General features: G+C 41.8%; 2 protein-coding genes across 2 annotated transcripts in view; one reads left to right on the top strand and one right to left on the bottom strand.

The window, feature by feature from the left end:
- LOC141122060 (uncharacterized) overlaps window positions 1-16607 on the top strand; it is a 396180-nt gene that overhangs the window by 242176 nt on the left and 137397 nt on the right. The gene's annotated exons all lie outside the window — the stretch shown is intronic.
- Window positions 5256-15369, bottom strand: LOC141122018 (uncharacterized). Its single transcript, XM_073611815.1, has 8 exons — window positions 15269-15369; window positions 13397-13525; window positions 12332-12466; window positions 12120-12243; window positions 11906-12003; window positions 11244-11450; window positions 10981-11122; window positions 5256-9700 (listed from the first exon to the last, which is right to left on the bottom strand). Exons 1-8 carry the CDS (start codon window positions 15353-15355, stop codon window positions 8874-8876), a joined length of 1749 nt encoding a protein of 582 aa, XP_073467916.1. The 5' UTR covers window positions 15356-15369; the 3' UTR covers window positions 5256-8873.

The raw sequence follows: 16607 nt of genomic DNA, 5'->3' as shown, positions 1-16607 counted from the left end.
AGCTAATTAGCCTCTAGACTGCTTTTACAAGCAGTGGGAAGAAATGCCCCCCTCCCGTCGTCTTCCTTGGTTTTCTCTGGCTCTCCTGTCTCACCGGGGAACCTGATAATGCAGCCAGTGGCTCCGTCAGCTGACCATAGAGCTGATCGAAGATCAGAATGGCTCCAAACATCTCTATGGCCTAAGAAACCGGAAGCTACGAGCATTTCAGGACTTTGGTTTGGCCGGATATAAACAGAGCCATTGGGAAATTGAGAAAGCATCTTATGACACCGATCTTGGTGTGGTCAGATGCTTTGAAAGGCAGAGGAGAGATCTAGAGTCTAATAAACCCATTTTTTTTAAAGAGTACCTGTCACTACCTATTGCTATCATAGGGGATATTTAAATTCTCTGTGATAACAATAAAAATGATAAAAAACAAAAAATAAAATAAAAAAGCAAAATAAATAATAATAATAAAAAAAAAGCACCCCTGTCCACCCGTGTTCGTGGGCAAAGGTGAACGCAAGCGTCGGTCTCGTGTCATATGCAATTGCACCATGCATGTGAGGTATCACTGCGAACGTCAGATCGAGGGCAGTAATTGTGGCAGTAGACCTCCTCTGTAAATCTAAAGTGGTAACCTAAAGGTTTTTAAAAATGTATGTAGTTTGTCGCCGCTGCACGGCTGTGTGCAATTTTAAAGCATGATGTGTTTGGTATCCATGTACTCGGCATAAGTTCCTCTTTTATATTTTATCAAACATTTGGGCAATATAGTGTGTTTTAGTGCATTAAAATGCAAAATAGTGTTTTTATTCCCAAAAAACTGCGTTTGAAAAATCGCTGCGCAAATACTGTGCGAAAAAAAATTTGCAACACCCACAATTTTGATCTTTAGGGCCTTTGCTTTAAAAAATATATAATGTTTGGGGTTCAAAGTAATTTTCTAGCAAAAAAATTAAAAATTCCATGTAAACAAAAAGTGTCAGAAAGGGCTTTGTCTTCAAGTGGTTAGAAGAGTGGGTGATGTGTGACATAAGCTTCTAATGTTGTGCATAAAATGCCAGGACAGTTCAAAACCCCCCCAAATGACCCCATTTTGGAAAGTAGACACCCCAAGCTATTTGCTGAGAGGCATGTTGAGTCCATGGAATATTTTATATTTTGCCACAAAGTTTCGGGAAAGTTACAATATTTTTTTTTTTCACAAAGTTGTCACTAAATGATATATTGCTCAAACATGCCATGGGCATATGTGGAATTAAACCCAAAAATAAATTTTGCTGCTTTTCCTGAGTATGGGGATACCACATGTGTGGGACTCTTTGGCAGTCTAGCCGCGTACGGGGCCCCGAAAACCAATCACCGCCTTCAGGCTTTCTAAGGGTGTAAATTTTTGATTTCCCTTCCTCACTACCTATCACAGTTTTGGAAGCCATGAAATGCCCAGATAGCACCCCCCCCAAAATGACCCCATTTTGGAAAGTAGACACCCCAAGCTATTTTCTGAGAGGCAGGTTGAGTCCATGGAATATTTTATATTTGCTGAGAGGCATGGTGAGTATTTTGCAGCTCTCATTTGTTTTTGAAAATGAAGAAAGAAATTCAATTTTCAATTTTCAAAACTTTGTGACAAAAAGCGAGAGCTGCAAAATACTCACCATACCTCTTAGCAAATAGCTTGGGGTGTCTACTTTCCAAAATGGGGTTATTTTGGGGGGTTTGTGCTATCTTGGCATTTCATGGCCTCCGAAGCTGTCATAGGTAGTGAGGAGTGAAATCACCATCACCAATCACCATGGTTTTCGGGGTCCCGTACGCAGCTAGGCTTCCAAAAAGTCTCACACATGTGGTATCCCCGTACTCAGGAGATGCAGCAGAATGTATTTTGGGGTGTAATTCCACATATAACCATGTCATGTGTGAGCAATATATCATTTAGTGACAACTTTGTGTAAATTTTTTTTTTTTTTTGTCATTTTTTTCAATCACTTGTAACAAAAAATGTTTTTTTTTAATGTGTTGAACACGCCTCTCAGCAAATTTCTTGTGGTGTCTACTTTCCAAAATGGGGTCATTTGGGGGGGGTGTACTGCCCTGCCATTTTATCACCTCAAGAAATGAGATAGGCAGTCATAAACTAAAAGTTGCGTAAATTCCAGAAAATGTACCTTCGTTTATAGATATTATAACTTTTGCGCAAACCAAAAAATATACGCTTATTGAATTTTTTTTACCTGAGACAAGTGGCTGAATGCATTTTGGCCTAAATATATGACTAAAATTGAGTTTATTGTATTTTTTTCATAACAAAAAGTAAAAAATATCATTTTTTTCAGAAATGTTGGACTCTTTCTTTTTTAGCGCAAAAAATAAACACCGCAAAGGTGATCAAATACCACCAAAAGAAATCTCTATTTGTGGGAAAAAAAGGATGTAAATTTTGTTTGGGTACAGCATTGCATGACCGCGCAATTACCAGGTAAAGCGACGCAGTGCCAAATTGTAAAAAGTGCTCTGGTCAGGAAGGGGGTAAATCCTTCCGGGGCTGAAGTGGTTAAGCCCGATGTGAGGGATGGGGAGGGACGGGAGTATCTAGCTCAAGTATAGCCATTAACCCATCTCAACCCTATCATTTATGAAAGAAAGAGAGAGCTTGCGGAATCCATATTACACTCATGGAAATACATTCATAGTATAATTCAAAGAGCTTCTCAAAAACAATGTTATAAAAAATCTATAAAATACAGTATATATCTGTGTATATATACTGATAACAATCTATAATAATCAATAATGTTGACTCATGAATAAATAACAAATAAAAAGATAAAAAATAATGAAAAACAATATATATTGATGATGTCCTGCTCATCATGAATGATGAAAATAATAAAATCAATATATGTGAAAAAGGGGGAGGAGTTGATATATAAAAGGAATAATGATGATGATGAGGGTTGGATGTGAGGGTAACTCTACCTGTATATATGTGTGTATACACATGTGACACTTAAGCCCCATACACACTATCAGTTTTTCTGCTGAGTTAGTCCTTCAGATTTACCAAAACCATATAATATGAGGTCAAACCTTAGGAGTTTTAATGTGTATGCAATCAGGCAGGCCCTTGCACTACATGGTTTTGGTAAATCTGAAGGACTAAGTCAGCAGAAAAACTGATAGTGTGTATGGGGCTTAACAATGATAATGATGATGATGAGGGTTGGATGTGAGGGTAACTCTACCTGTATATATATGTATATACACATGTGACACTAACAATGATAATGATGATGATGAGGGTTGGATGTGAGGGTAACTCTACCTGTATATATATATGTATATACACATGTGACACTAACAATGATAATGATGAGGGTTGGATGTGAGGGTAACTCTACCTGTATATATATATGTATATACACATGTGACACTAACAATGATAATGATGATGCTTATAACACAAGGACGGTGGAATGTGAGGGTAAATCTACATGTAATAGTAATAGTGTATACATATATAACCATTAACCTACCAATACCTATAAAAAGTATATATAGAACTGGGACAAACCTATTTCTTAGAACATCTGACCCAGTTAGACGTGAACTATCTGTATGAATGTTACACGATGCTATGAATATTAAGTTCTTCAATGAGGCCTTCAGGCGAAAGAGATCATAATATATAGATCTGAAAGATTTCCCTCCTGCACAGGAAGGAAAACCTCTCGTTGTCAGTAAGTGTACCTTCAGGAAAAGATTTGATCGCCAATACTTCCAGACATTTTATATATTTGTTATGTATCCGGAGAAAATGGCGTGGGACGCTGCGTTCGTCAAATCACTTTTTAATAAACCTCCGGTGCTCTCCAACCCTCGTACACAAGGTACGTATCGTACGGCCTACGTACAAGAGGTTACAAGGGCACCACAGGATATACAGTAAATAACAAAATTGGTTGAGCAAGTAATAAACTGCTTAATCTGGAAAGTGGTACCCTTATTGGTGGCAATGTCAGGGCGACCATGAGTGATAAATTGGCAGGTGAGGCAACCTCTTTTGCGACATTGAAAAATGCCCGTCCTAGTTTTAAAATAGGCATTCATGTCAAACAGAGGTCTTTTATTGGAACTTTGTAACTTGCTTGGAGCAAGAATACTTTTGATTAAGAGCAATAATATTTTGTAATGTTTATTGATGATCTTTGAAATAGTCCTACATTTAGTGTTGAAAGTGGACACAAATCTAGCTGTATTATCTGGTTGTCTATCAGTAGTGTCTTTGGGTTTTGATGGCATATCCATATGAGAGACAAAAGCATCCTGGACCAGATCTCTGGGGTAGTCCTTCTCTTCAAATTTTCTCTGCATGTGCTTGCCTTGTGTAGTATAGTCTACCAACCTGGAATAGTTCCTCCTCAACCTATGAAACTGCCCATTGGGGATGTTCATCTGCCGGGTGGAGTGATGACAACTGTCAAAATGAAGGTAGGAGTTGGCACTTGTAGGTTTGGTGTGATTGCTGGTGACGATATCTTGTTTGTCGTGAGACAGAAGCAAATCTAGGAAGACTAGTTCAGTGGGGTCTAATACATGCGTGAAAGACAACCCTAATTCATTGGTATTGCAATGGGCTACAAAGGAAGAGAACACGTCTGGGCCCCCACTCCAAATGAGCAGGACATCATCAATATATATATCGTTTTCCATCTTTTTATTTGTTCATGATTCAACATTATTGATTATTATGGATTTTTATCAGTATATATATACAGTATTTTATATATTTTTTTATAACATTGTTTTTGAGAGGCTCTATGAATTTTACTATGAATGTATTTCCATGAGTGTAATATGGATTCCACTAGCTCTCTCTTTCTTTCATAAATGATAGGGTTGAGAGGGGTTATTGGCTATACTTGAGCTAGATACTCCTGCCCCTCCACACCCCTCACATCGGGCTTAAATACTCCTGTTGCCTTTTCTTCCATGACTTTGGAAATGCACAAGCATTTGAGACATGTAGTCACAGCAACCCAGCAGCTTGCGTTCCATTGTGCATCACATACTTGCTGGTTTCCGGCGTGGGACTGATGTCATTCAGTGCGCCAGGTCCCTTCGGCTCTCCTGGATTTTTCCATCCCAGAGCAGCTGTCATACCCCACCGCTCACAGCCCAGTTTGGTTTCCTCGGGCCACCAGCTCAGGTCCTCACAATGGTGGGCACAGCGTTCCCCTGCACTCCGCGGTCCCATCCTTCCTGGACGCAGGGAAAGTTGGATCATAAGGTTTCAGGCAGCTGACTGCCATTCTCTTCACCGAGCTTTTCATCCATCTCCACATAGCGTAAGGCGCCCCTTACCATGTCTGACCAGCAAGTCCTTGGATGGCATTAACCCTTCTCCACCCGGATGTCACCAGTGCTATCGTTTCCTTTAATGTGTTTATAACAATACCAATCTGATAACATATCTGCATGACTGTTTATTGTAACATCTGAAGCTCTCACAGTTCCCTGCATTTTTTGTTTTTCTAGTTCACAGTGCAATAAACTATTCTTTTTATTCAACTCATGGACTTTCTGGATTTAACCCATAGAGCGCTGCTTTGTTGTTTCTACGATCGTCAGTGATGACCACCAGTGATGCCAGTCAGTGCCCATAAGTAATGCCAATCAGTGCCCACAAGTAATGCCTGTCAGTGCCCATAAGTAATGCCAATCAGTGCCCACAAGTAATGCCTGTCAGTGCCCATAAGTAATGAAAATCAGTGCCCACAAGTAATGCTTGTCAGTGCCCATAAGTAATGCCAATCAGTGCCCATCAGTGAAGGAGAAAACTTACTTATTTACACAATTTTATAACAGAAACAAAGACATTTTTTTTTCAAAATCTTCTGTCTTTTTCTATTTGTAACACAAAAAATAAGTGCTGATCAAATACCACTAAAAGAAAGCTCTATTTGTGGGGAAAAAAAATATAAAAAATTTGGGTAGTGTTGCATGACTGAGTAATTGTCATTCAAAGTGTGACAACGCTGACAGCTGCCAATTGGTGTGGGCAGGAAGGGGGTGAAAGTGTCCGGTATTGAAGGGGTTAAATATGTGGACTAAAAAACCCCACAAAACCGTCTCTGGCAATGAAAGGGTTAAAGGAAACGTTCCCCTTCAGGAAGATGTTACATGTTCCTGCAGCGGCTCAGCGATTCGAGTCCTCTGTGTGACAGCAGTGCGGGGAGAAGTTCCCCATACCGGCTGTTACATAGTTACATAGTAGGTGAGGTTGAAAAAAGACACAAGTCCATCAAGTCCAACCTATGTGTGTGATTATGTGTCAGTATTACATTACATATCCCTGTATATTGCGGTCATTCAGGTGATTATCTAATAGTTTCTTGAAGCTATCAATGCTCCCCGCTGAGACCACCGCCTGTGGAAGGGAATTCCACATCCTTGCCGCTCTTACAGTAAAGAACCCTCTACGTAGTTTAAGGTTAAACCTCTTTTCTTCTAATTTTAATGAGTGGCCACGAGTCTTATTAAACTCTCTTCTGCGAAAAAGTTTTGTCCCTATTGTGGGGTCACCAGTACAGTATTTGTAAATTGAAATCATATCCCCTCTCAAGCGTCTCTTCTCCAGAGAGAATAAGTTCAGAGCTCGCAACCTTTCCTCATAACTAAGATCCTCCAGACCCTTTATTAGCTTTGTTGCCCTTCTTTGTACTCGCTCCATTTCCAGTACGTCCCTCCTGAGGACTGGTGCCCAGAACTGGACAGCATACTCCAGGTGCGGGCGGACCAGAGTCTTGTAGAGCGGGAGAATTATCGTTTTATCTCTGCAGTTGATCCCCCTTTTAATGCATGCCAATATTCTGTTTGCTTTATTAGCAGCAGCTTGGCATTGCATGCCATTGCTGAGCCTATCATCCACTAGGACCCCCAAGTCCTTTTCCATCCTAGATCCCCCCAGAGGTTCTCCCCCCAGTGTATAGATTGCATTCATATTTTTGACACCCAAATGCATTTTTTTAGATTTTTCTACATTGAACCTCATTTGCCATGTAGTCGCCCACCCCATTAATTTGTTCAGGTCTTTTTGCAAGGTTTCCACATCCTGCGGAGAAGTTATTGCCCTGCTTAGCTTAGTATCGTCTGCAAATACAGAGATTGAACTGTTTATCCCATCCTCCAGGTCGTTTATGAACAAATTAAATAGGATTGGTCCCAGCACAGAACCCTGGGGAACCCCACTATCCACCCCTGACCATTCTGAGTACTCCCCATTTATCACCACCCTCTGAACACGCCCTTGTAGCCAGTTTTCAATCCATGTACTCACCCTATGGTCCATGCCCACGCACCTTATTTTGTACAGTAAACGTTTATGGGGAACTGTGTCAAATGCTTTTGCAAAATCCAGATACACCACGTCTACGGGCCTTCCTTTATCTAGATGGCAACTCACCTCCTCATAGAAGGTTAATAGATTGGTTTGGCAAGAACGATTCTTCATGAATCCATGCTGATTACTGCTAATGATATCATTCTTATTACTAAAATCTTGTATATAGTCCCATATCTTCCCCTCCAAGAGTTTACATACTATTGATGTTAGGCTAACTGGTCTGTAATTCCCAGGGATGTTTTTTGGGCCCTTTTTAAATATTGGTGCTACATTGGCTTTTCTCCAATCAGCTGGTACCATTCCAGTCAATAGACTGTCTGTAAAAATTAGGAACAACGGTCTGGCAATCACCTGACTGAGTTCCCTAAGTACCCTCGGATGCAAGCCATCTGGTCCCGGTGATTTATTAATGTTAAGTTTCTCAAGTCTAATTTTAATTCCGTCCTCTGTTAACCATGGAGGTGCTTCCTGTGTTGTGTCATGAGGATAAACACTGCAGTTTTGGTTACTGAAGCCCCCCGATTCACTCGTGAAGACTGAGGAGAAGAATAAATTCAATACCTCTGCCATCTCCCCATCCTTTGTAACCAGATGTCCTTCCTCATTCTTTATGGGGCCAATATGGTCTGTCCTCCCTTTTTTACTGTTTACATACTTAAAGAATTTCTTGGGATTTTTTTTGCTCTCCTCCGCTATGTGTCTTTCATGTTCTATCTTAGCCATCCTAATTGCACCCTTACATTTCTTATTGCATTCTTTATAAATTCTGAATGCTGTGGATGATCCCTCAACCTTGTATTTTTTGAAGGCCTTCTCCTTTGCTTTTATATGCATTTTTACATTGGAGTTAAGCTGTCACTTTATGAAAAGAGCGCGGCCGTGTCATTCATTCACAGAGTTCTGTCCTTTGCCAATGTTGGCTTTTAGTTTTCAATGAACTCCCACACCGCTGCTGAGCTCTCTAGTAGATGAGGAAGAAGGAGATTAGCATAGGAGACGAGGAGATTGTCATAAGAGACGAGGAGATCGTCATAAGGGACGAGGAGATCGTCATAAGGGACGAGGAGATCGTCATAAGGGACGAGGAGATCGTCATAAGGGACGAGGAGATCGTCATAAGGGACGAGGAGATCGTCATAAGAGACGAGGAGATCGTCATAAGAGACGAGGAGATCGTCATAAGAGACGAGGAGATTGTCATAAGAGACGAGGAGATTGGGACCCCGATTTAGTCCCTTGGACAAGTCGTTTTTGCAAAAAATGTCCACACCCCTGGAACTGTTTCTTACATGATGAAGATCAGCCATGGAGTGTATCTGAGGTGTATATCAGGGTGTGCTTCTTCCCCACATGAGAGCTGTGATGTCCAGCAACATTCATATAGAAGACATTTCCCACACTCAAGGCACTAATACACCTCGAGGGTTGTTTGGGATCCCTGATGTACAGGAAGACAGGACTTCAGTGAGGAACAATTCCTTCACTCAGGACAGGAAAGTAGCTTCTCCCCCGTGTGAGATCTCTGATGTCTGGAAAGATGGGACGTCTGTGTAAAACATTTCCCGCACTTAGGACAGGAATACGGCTTCTCCCCCGTGTGAGATCTCTGATGTGTATAAAGACTAGACTTCACTGAAAAAAATTTCCCGCACTCAGTACAGGAATGTGGCTTCTCCCCCGTGTGAGTTCTCTGATGTTTGTAAAGACCGGACTTACGGGAAAAACATTTCCCGCACTCAGTACAGGAATACGGCTTCTCCCCCGTGTGAGATCTCTGATGTTTGTAAAGATTGGACTTACGGGAAAAACATTTCCCACACTCAGAACAGGAATACGGCTTCTCCCCCGTGTGAGATCTCTGATGTGTGTAAAGATTGGACTTCTGTGTAAAACATTTCCCGCACTCAGGACAGGAATACGGCTTCTCCCCTGTGTGAGATCTCTGATGTTTGTAAAGAGATGACTTCACTGAAAAACATTTCCCGCACTCAGAACATGAATACGGCTTCTCTCCTGTGTGAGATCTTATATGGACATTAAGTTTGGATCCAGAAAGGAAACACTTCCCGCACTCAGTACAGGAAAAGCTCTTCTCTGTTGGAAGGACGGCACCGTCCCTCACAGTCTGAGGTTCCTCAGGATAAGAGGAATACGATGGTCCATCTACACTGTGTGGTGCCGGATGGACATTTGAGGTAGTCGGGTTTTCTCCTGGACTATACTGCGTGATGTCCTCATCTTCTACTTTACAGTCTGGAGACAAAGTGAGACAATCCTCTGAGGTTTTCCTCATCTCCCGTCCATCTACTAAAATAGAATTAAAAAGATTATTACTAGACATAAGCAGATTGGTTCCCCTAAACCAGGACTCCTCCCACATCAGGCAGCTTTGTCTCTGAGGATCTTACAATTCCCCCCTCAAGGTAACTAGTAAATGGGTCCTCTGTAGGGAGGCAACTAATAATTATTTTCAGAATTGATTAGTTGGCCGATTATTGTTTTGATTAATTGACTAATTGGATAGAAACATCAAAAAAAGGTTGGTGTATAATTTAGTTAATATTCTTGAATATCTACAGAATGTCACAAAAGTAAGTACACCCCTCAGTGACATTTGTGTAAATCTTTTCTTCTATCTTTTCATGTGACAACACTGAAGAAATGACACTTTGCTACAATGTAAAGTAGTGAGTGTACAGCTTGTATAACAGTGTAAATCTGCTGTCCCCTCAAAATAACTCAACACACAGCCATTAATGTCTAAACCGCTGGCACCAAAAGTCAGTACACCCCTAAGACAAGTGTCATTTTTTCAGTGTTGTCACATGAAAAGATAGAAGAAAAGATTTACAAGGAGAAGCCCAGCCAAGCAAACTATGTGTATATATAGCAGTGGGTAGAGGGGAGAGAGCAGAAGTCAGGACTATGTAATGTACAACATATTGTATAAGATACAACAGATAGGACTATATAGTATCAGAATGATATAATGTACAATATAGAGTATATAGTGCAGGGGTCAGGAGTATGTAATGTACAGTATAAATTATACAGTGTAAGGGTCAGGACTCATAATATTGGTATTCAGTAATCAGTGGAAGATTAAATGTTTACATGAGACAAGTTGCAGAGGTCCCACACCGCTGCCTCCCATCTCCTGAGACTGCACTCAGTGACTTGGGTCTGAGACTATACAGACATATCCCTCCACCCGGCACAACCAGCAGATAACAGAGCAAGTAATCCTGGGAGAATTGTTCTGTCAGAGATCTTGTCATACCCGGGTATGGGGCAGACCCAAAGCACATACCCCAGGTGTCTAGATCTAGTAACATTTATGGTGAAAATCAACATTTTGCTTCCAGCTGAACCCCAGAATCTCCATAAATCCAGTCTAGATACATAAATTGTGTCTGCAGCACAGAGAAGGAAGATTATCCGAGAGAAATACAGGAATACAGGACGGGGAACACAGCTCAGGAAAGTGACCAGGGGATTACAGGCTGATATCACCCAGTCCCCGCCCTACTCTGGACCAATCAGTGAGCAGTATGGGTGGAGGAATGTATTTAGTGTTAATGACCCACCTGTACTGATCTCTGTAGGAGTGTCCTCCTCTATAAATGTCCCCGTTATTCCATCCTCCTCCATAGACTGCTGATCATCCCTCACATACCTCTCTTCTTCTTCTGCTTTAACCTCAAATTCTATATCGATTGGATCTCCACTCTAAATCAAGAAAATGAGAGAGAATATCATCTGTAAGATATAAGATTTATTATTGTGACATCACATAAAAAATATACACATTGTCTCCATGAGTCTGTTTTATAAGCTCCGTCCCACCAACCTTGTAACAGTGAGGGATGGTGTGATCTTCCTGTGTGGAATCCCGGGAATACAGAGGACGGGGACATCTCTCTGGTGGGTTCCTGGTATTAGGTGGCTCCATCTTATCCTTGTGTCCTTCTGAAAACTCCTCCATCACTCCATACTCCTCATCCTCCTCTTTATACTCTTCTTTAACATCAATATTATCATCTCCGAGGTTTCCACTCTGAATATATAATAAAACATTCATTGTAACAAACATGCTGTATATAAGACCCCTTTCACACTGGGGTGGTTGTCAGGCGCTTTAGCGCTAGAAATAGCCTCTGCTAAGTGCCTGAAAACCGCCTCCCATTCACTGCAGTGTGACCTTTCAAAATCGGGCGGTGCTCTTGTGGGACGTTACCAAAAGTCCTGCAAGCAACATCTTTGGGACGATTGGGAGCGCTGTATTTAGCGCTCCCAAAACACCCTTCCCATTGCAATGAATAGGCAGTGCTTCCAAAGCGATTTGAAAACTGGAGTTTTTAACCCTTTTATTGGGTTAAAAGCGTCCTGCTGGTGGCTAAAAAGTTGTGCAGAAGCACCGCTTATACAGCACTAAAGCGTCACTAAAACGAGCGTCGCTTTGAGTGTGAAAGCAATCTTAATCAAAACTATTTGTGATTGTTCCTCATCTACCTGATGATGGTGAGGGATGGTGTGATCTTCCTGTGTGGAATCCCGGGAATACAGAGGACGGGGACATCTCTCTGGTGGGTTCCCATTACTGGATCCATCTGTAGGAAACACACACACTGACTGAATACATTGTTTCTATGTGTTTATCAGATGATGGGGGATCTAGGTGGACCCTCCGTACTGCTCTCTCCTTTACAATAAAGTCTCCTCTTACCCGGTGATGTGAGGGGCGGCTGATTGTCCATCATGACGTCCTTGTAGAGATCCTTGTGTCCTTCTAAATACTCCCACTCCTCCATGGAGAAATAGACAGTGACATCCTGACACCTTATAGGAACCTGACACACACAATGATACAGTCACCATCCAGACACATCCCTTGTCTGTTACTGGATAATGTCCCAGAATTCCCAGAATCCTCCTCACCTCTCCTGTCAGCAGCTCCATCATCTTCTTGGTGACTTCTAGAATCTTCTCCATGTTGTGTCTCTCAGGTTTTAGGGAGTCACATGGAGGCGCTGTGATGGTCATATGATCACCTGACTTCACAAGAGGAAATCTCTGTATTGAGGAACCAATAGGAATATCATGTTAGAATCCCAGAATCCTCCTCACCTCTCCGGTCAGGTCTGTGTTTTATTAATAGAGATAAGAGTGATGTCATGTGACCTCCCAGAATCCTCCTCACCTCTCCGGTCAGGTCTGTGTTTTATTAATAGAGATAAGAGTGATGTCATGTGACCTCCCAGAATCCCCCTCACCTCTCCGGTCAGGTCTGTGTTTTATTAATAGAGATAAGAGTGATGTCATGTGACCTCCCAGAATCCTCCTCACCTCTCCGGTCAGGTCTGTGTTTTATTAATAGAGATAAGAGTGATGTCATGTGACCTCCCAGAATCCTCCTCACCTCTCCGGTCAGGTCTGTGTTTTATTAATAGAGATAAGAGTGATGTCATGTGACCTCCCAGAATCCTCCTCACCTCTCCAGTCAGGTCTATGTTTTATTAATAGAGATAAGAGTGATGTCATGTGACCTCCCAGAATCCTCCTCACCTCTCCGGTCAGGTCTGTGTTTTATTAATAGAGATAAGAGTGATGTCATGTGACCTCCCAGAATCCTCCTCACCTCTCCGGTCAGGTCTATGTTTTATTAATAGAGATAAGAGTGATGTCATGTGACCTCCCAGAATCCTCCTCACCTCTCCGGTCAGGTCTGTGTTTTATTAATAGAGATAAGAGTGATGTCATGTGACCTCCCAGAATCCTCCTCACCTCTCCGGTCAGGTCTGTGTTTTATTAATAGAGATAAGAGTGATGTCATGTGACCTCCCAGAATCCTCCTCACCTCTCCGGTCAGGTCTGTGTTTTATTAATAGAGATAAGAGTGATGTCATGTGACCTCCCAGAATCCTCCTCACCTCTCCGGTCAGGTCTGTGTTTTATTAATAGAGATAAGAGTGATGTCATGTGACCTCCCAGAATCCTCCTCACCTCTCCGGTCAGCAGGTAGATGATCTCCAGGGTGAGGTTTAGTATCTTCTCAGTCATGTGACTCCGGTCCTCCTCCATCCTCATTGGTCCCGTCATTTGATCTATACAGGTCTCCTTGTAGACGGATAACTTTGGGAAATGAAAGTAAGAATTATTTGGATGGTGTTGGTCACACAATAATAGGATGTGGATGTGAGGGGGGTAATAGGAGGGTTGCTGGACATTTAACAACTACTCCCCCCATGGGAACAGATTTAGTTTGGACTGTTTGGTACATTTTTGAGGTGCGGGACCCTCTTGTCCTGCTGGATCAGATATTCCCCTTTCTATGTTGGGTTTGTTTGGTTTCTGAACTGGATTTGATTAGTTTTAGATCTGCAGACAAGGAATGATAAATACGATCCTTCCTTTGACTTGTTTGCTCTGAGGCAGTGATGTGAGGACAATGTCGGGTCATCATGATGTCCAGGAAGGGGAACTTGCTGACTTTTGGTCGGAGTTGTCGGCTAATCAGGATAATTGTCAGAACTCCGGCTGCAAGGCTCCAATCTCCGGCAGCCTGCTGACTGATCGGAGTGATGTCACTGTCACTCTCTGCAGTAAGAGAAGGGATCGGATTGGATAGCAGGAGGATGCTGCTGGTGGAGTACAGAACTGTGGGGGAGGAGTCTGTTTTGTTCTCTCCAATAGCAACCCATCTGCCATCTATGCTGATTATGAAGATTATAACATGTAAGTGTACTATTTGTTTTTATGGAATAAATGACTTCATCATTCTAATGAGGATCTCGCGCTGTCATTTCTTTGTTGTTTAATCTCCTTGGATCTTCCCGGATCTTTATCTGACAAGCTGCAGGACCCTTGTATGTTGGAATGAACATTTGTCCTCATCATGCTGTTACCATAGACTGCTGTCTGTTGGGCTGGACCTTGTAGTGCACATTACTGGTGTGTGATTTTTATTTCAGTGCTGGTAGGAGGACAGCAGGGGGGAGGGGTTTGTTCTCTTGGTCTATTTTGTATCCTGTAACATATTTCTAGAACGGTGAAATGGTGAGGTGAAGGCTTCCTTCACTTGCTGGCAGAAGGTCTTTAAAAGAGAAGTATGATTTTTTTTTCTTTCAGATTCATACTTACCTAGGTGGATGCAGCATTGGTCCCCCGGCACCTCTTCACTGAGAACCGATCGATCTAACATCTGCGATGGCTCGGTTCTCACAGCTCTGCCCCCCGCACTCACTGGAGATGTGGAGGGGTGGGGAGTGCCCGTCTCAGTCTCTCAGTGGCTCGCTGAGAGGCTGAGATGGCCATCAGTCCAGACACCTGGAAGATCCAGACTTCATTGTGGTGATGATGCGGTGCCTGGACTGATTCCAGTGATGTCACCAGAGAGAGGACTTCATCCCGCTCTCTACTGAAAACAGGTCACAAGAGTGCAAAACGAATTGTACTCCTGTAACCCATAGGAGAAGCCCAGCCAAGTGATCTCAAGCTGGACTTCTCCTTTAAGGAGGTGAGAAAAGTATGTGCAGGTGGGGTGAGAGGACCATCAGAGACCAACAGCCTGTGTAGTGTAATAATTGTCCTTTGTAGGCCATGTATGGTCAGGATGGTCATTGTCTTGTCTATTTATTGTCAGTGATGTTTGTTTAGAGGAACATATTACTAGAATTTATCTCCAAAATGAAGAGAATGTTCCGGCCCCATAAGTGGGGAAATATTCTGACCCTGAAGGGGTTAATCTAGGTCTCCACACTATATATGTGTGTATCATCATCTGCTGGAGATAAAAGACATCACAGTGACTATGGAGGAAGAGGACGGACATGACGGGGGGTTACTGGGTGTAAATAGAAAATAAGATCTTATTACCTCATCTACTGTCACTTCCAGCAATGTCTTCTCTCTACTTCCTCCCGACTCAACTCTCACCCGGAACTTCCTGTCTGTACCTGACATCACTTCCTGTCTGTATTCCATAGAGACTTCCTGTCTGGGTAGAAGTAAGATCACCATCTTGTGGAGTTCAGAGGAACTGCAGCCCCAAGAAACGTCTCATAGTTTTCCATTTTTTACTGAAAGTGGTTATGGAGTGGTTTTTATAAGCTAGCATGAATTCAAATTGTGCCTGGGTATTCAATCTAGTCATGACAGTAGATAGATTGGGTGCTTCCGTAGATTTCCAGAGATAAGCTATTGTAAGTCTTGAGGCTATTAAAATGTGGAGCACAATTGTTCTATGTATAGTGGGGTATTTCTCAAGGTCTATACCTAGTAGGGCTGAGGCGGGAGTAAGCGTGGAAAAGTTTCCTGTAATATCTGCTATAAATGATGAGATTGAGTTCCAAAAGCTTTTCAGGGTTTTGGAACTCCAGAGGGTGTGTATAAGATTTCCAGTTTGCTCATTACACCTCCAACAAATGTCGGGTGTGGATGGGTAGATTTTGGATAATTTATACGGGGTTAAATACCACCTGTTAGTTATTTTTTGAGCATTGTCCCCGTGTTCTATACACAATGATGATTGGTTGATTATTTGGAATGATTTTCTCCACTGGTCCCATGAGAAGTTTTGACCTAAATCTCTTTCCCATTTTAACATGTGAGCATTTTTATTATCTGGATGGGAGGAGAGTATCCCATAGAAAAAGGAAATGCCTTTCTTTGTATGGTCCTCATGATAAGACAAAATTTCCATCGATAATATGGGAATATCTATCACATCATCATGATTGAATCTTTTAAACATTTACGCTTTCCAAGCTTCCTCCTAATAGCTTCCATAAGGTTGAAGGGTAGATTTTTATATAATCTGATTCCCTGTTTGATCCATTCATCTACTGAAAAGCGGATTCTGCAATAGTTAATAATTTCTGTAGGGAGGCATATCTTAGATTTTTTTTTAATATGTCTAGTTTTAGAAAGTATGTGTTTCCAATAATGTAGTTTTAATAGTCAGTAGATTTGGAGTGATTACTTTAGGGAGAATGGCTGTGGCTATTACTAGTGTATATAAGTCAGAATTTTTAGTAGATTCTTGTTCTATGTTTAGTAGGCTTGTGCAATTCGTTTCGTAACGAATCAAAATTCGTCCGAATATAACAAATTTCGGACATTCGGAAGCATTCGAATATCTGAACAAAGCAATTACGAATAAAACCGAATCCGAACTAAATTCTACCATAAATAGTCGTTGTTTTCGGCATAATTC

Source organism: Aquarana catesbeiana, unplaced genomic scaffold (genome assembly GCF_042186555.1).
Source record: "Aquarana catesbeiana isolate 2022-GZ unplaced genomic scaffold, ASM4218655v1 unanchor237, whole genome shotgun sequence".
Classification (NCBI taxonomy): Eukaryota; Metazoa; Chordata; class Amphibia; order Anura; family Ranidae; genus Aquarana; species Aquarana catesbeiana.
This window is presented reverse-complemented; position numbering and strand designations above follow the sequence as displayed.

Excerpts from the sequence above, each read along its gene's own strand:
- LOC141122018 (XM_073611815.1), bottom strand. The coding sequence starts at position 15,355 with ATGTCAGGTACAGACAGGAAGTTCCGGGTGAGAGTTGAGTCGGGAGGA. Across the intron at positions 11,451-11,905 it reads CCATCCCTCACCATCATCAG|AGTGGAAACCTCGGAGATGA; the intron begins GTAGATGAGGAA and ends TTATATATTCAG. Across the intron at positions 11,123-11,243 it reads CCATCCCTCACTGTTACAAG|AGTGGAGATCCAATCGATAT; the intron begins GTTGGTGGGACG and ends TTCTTGATTTAG.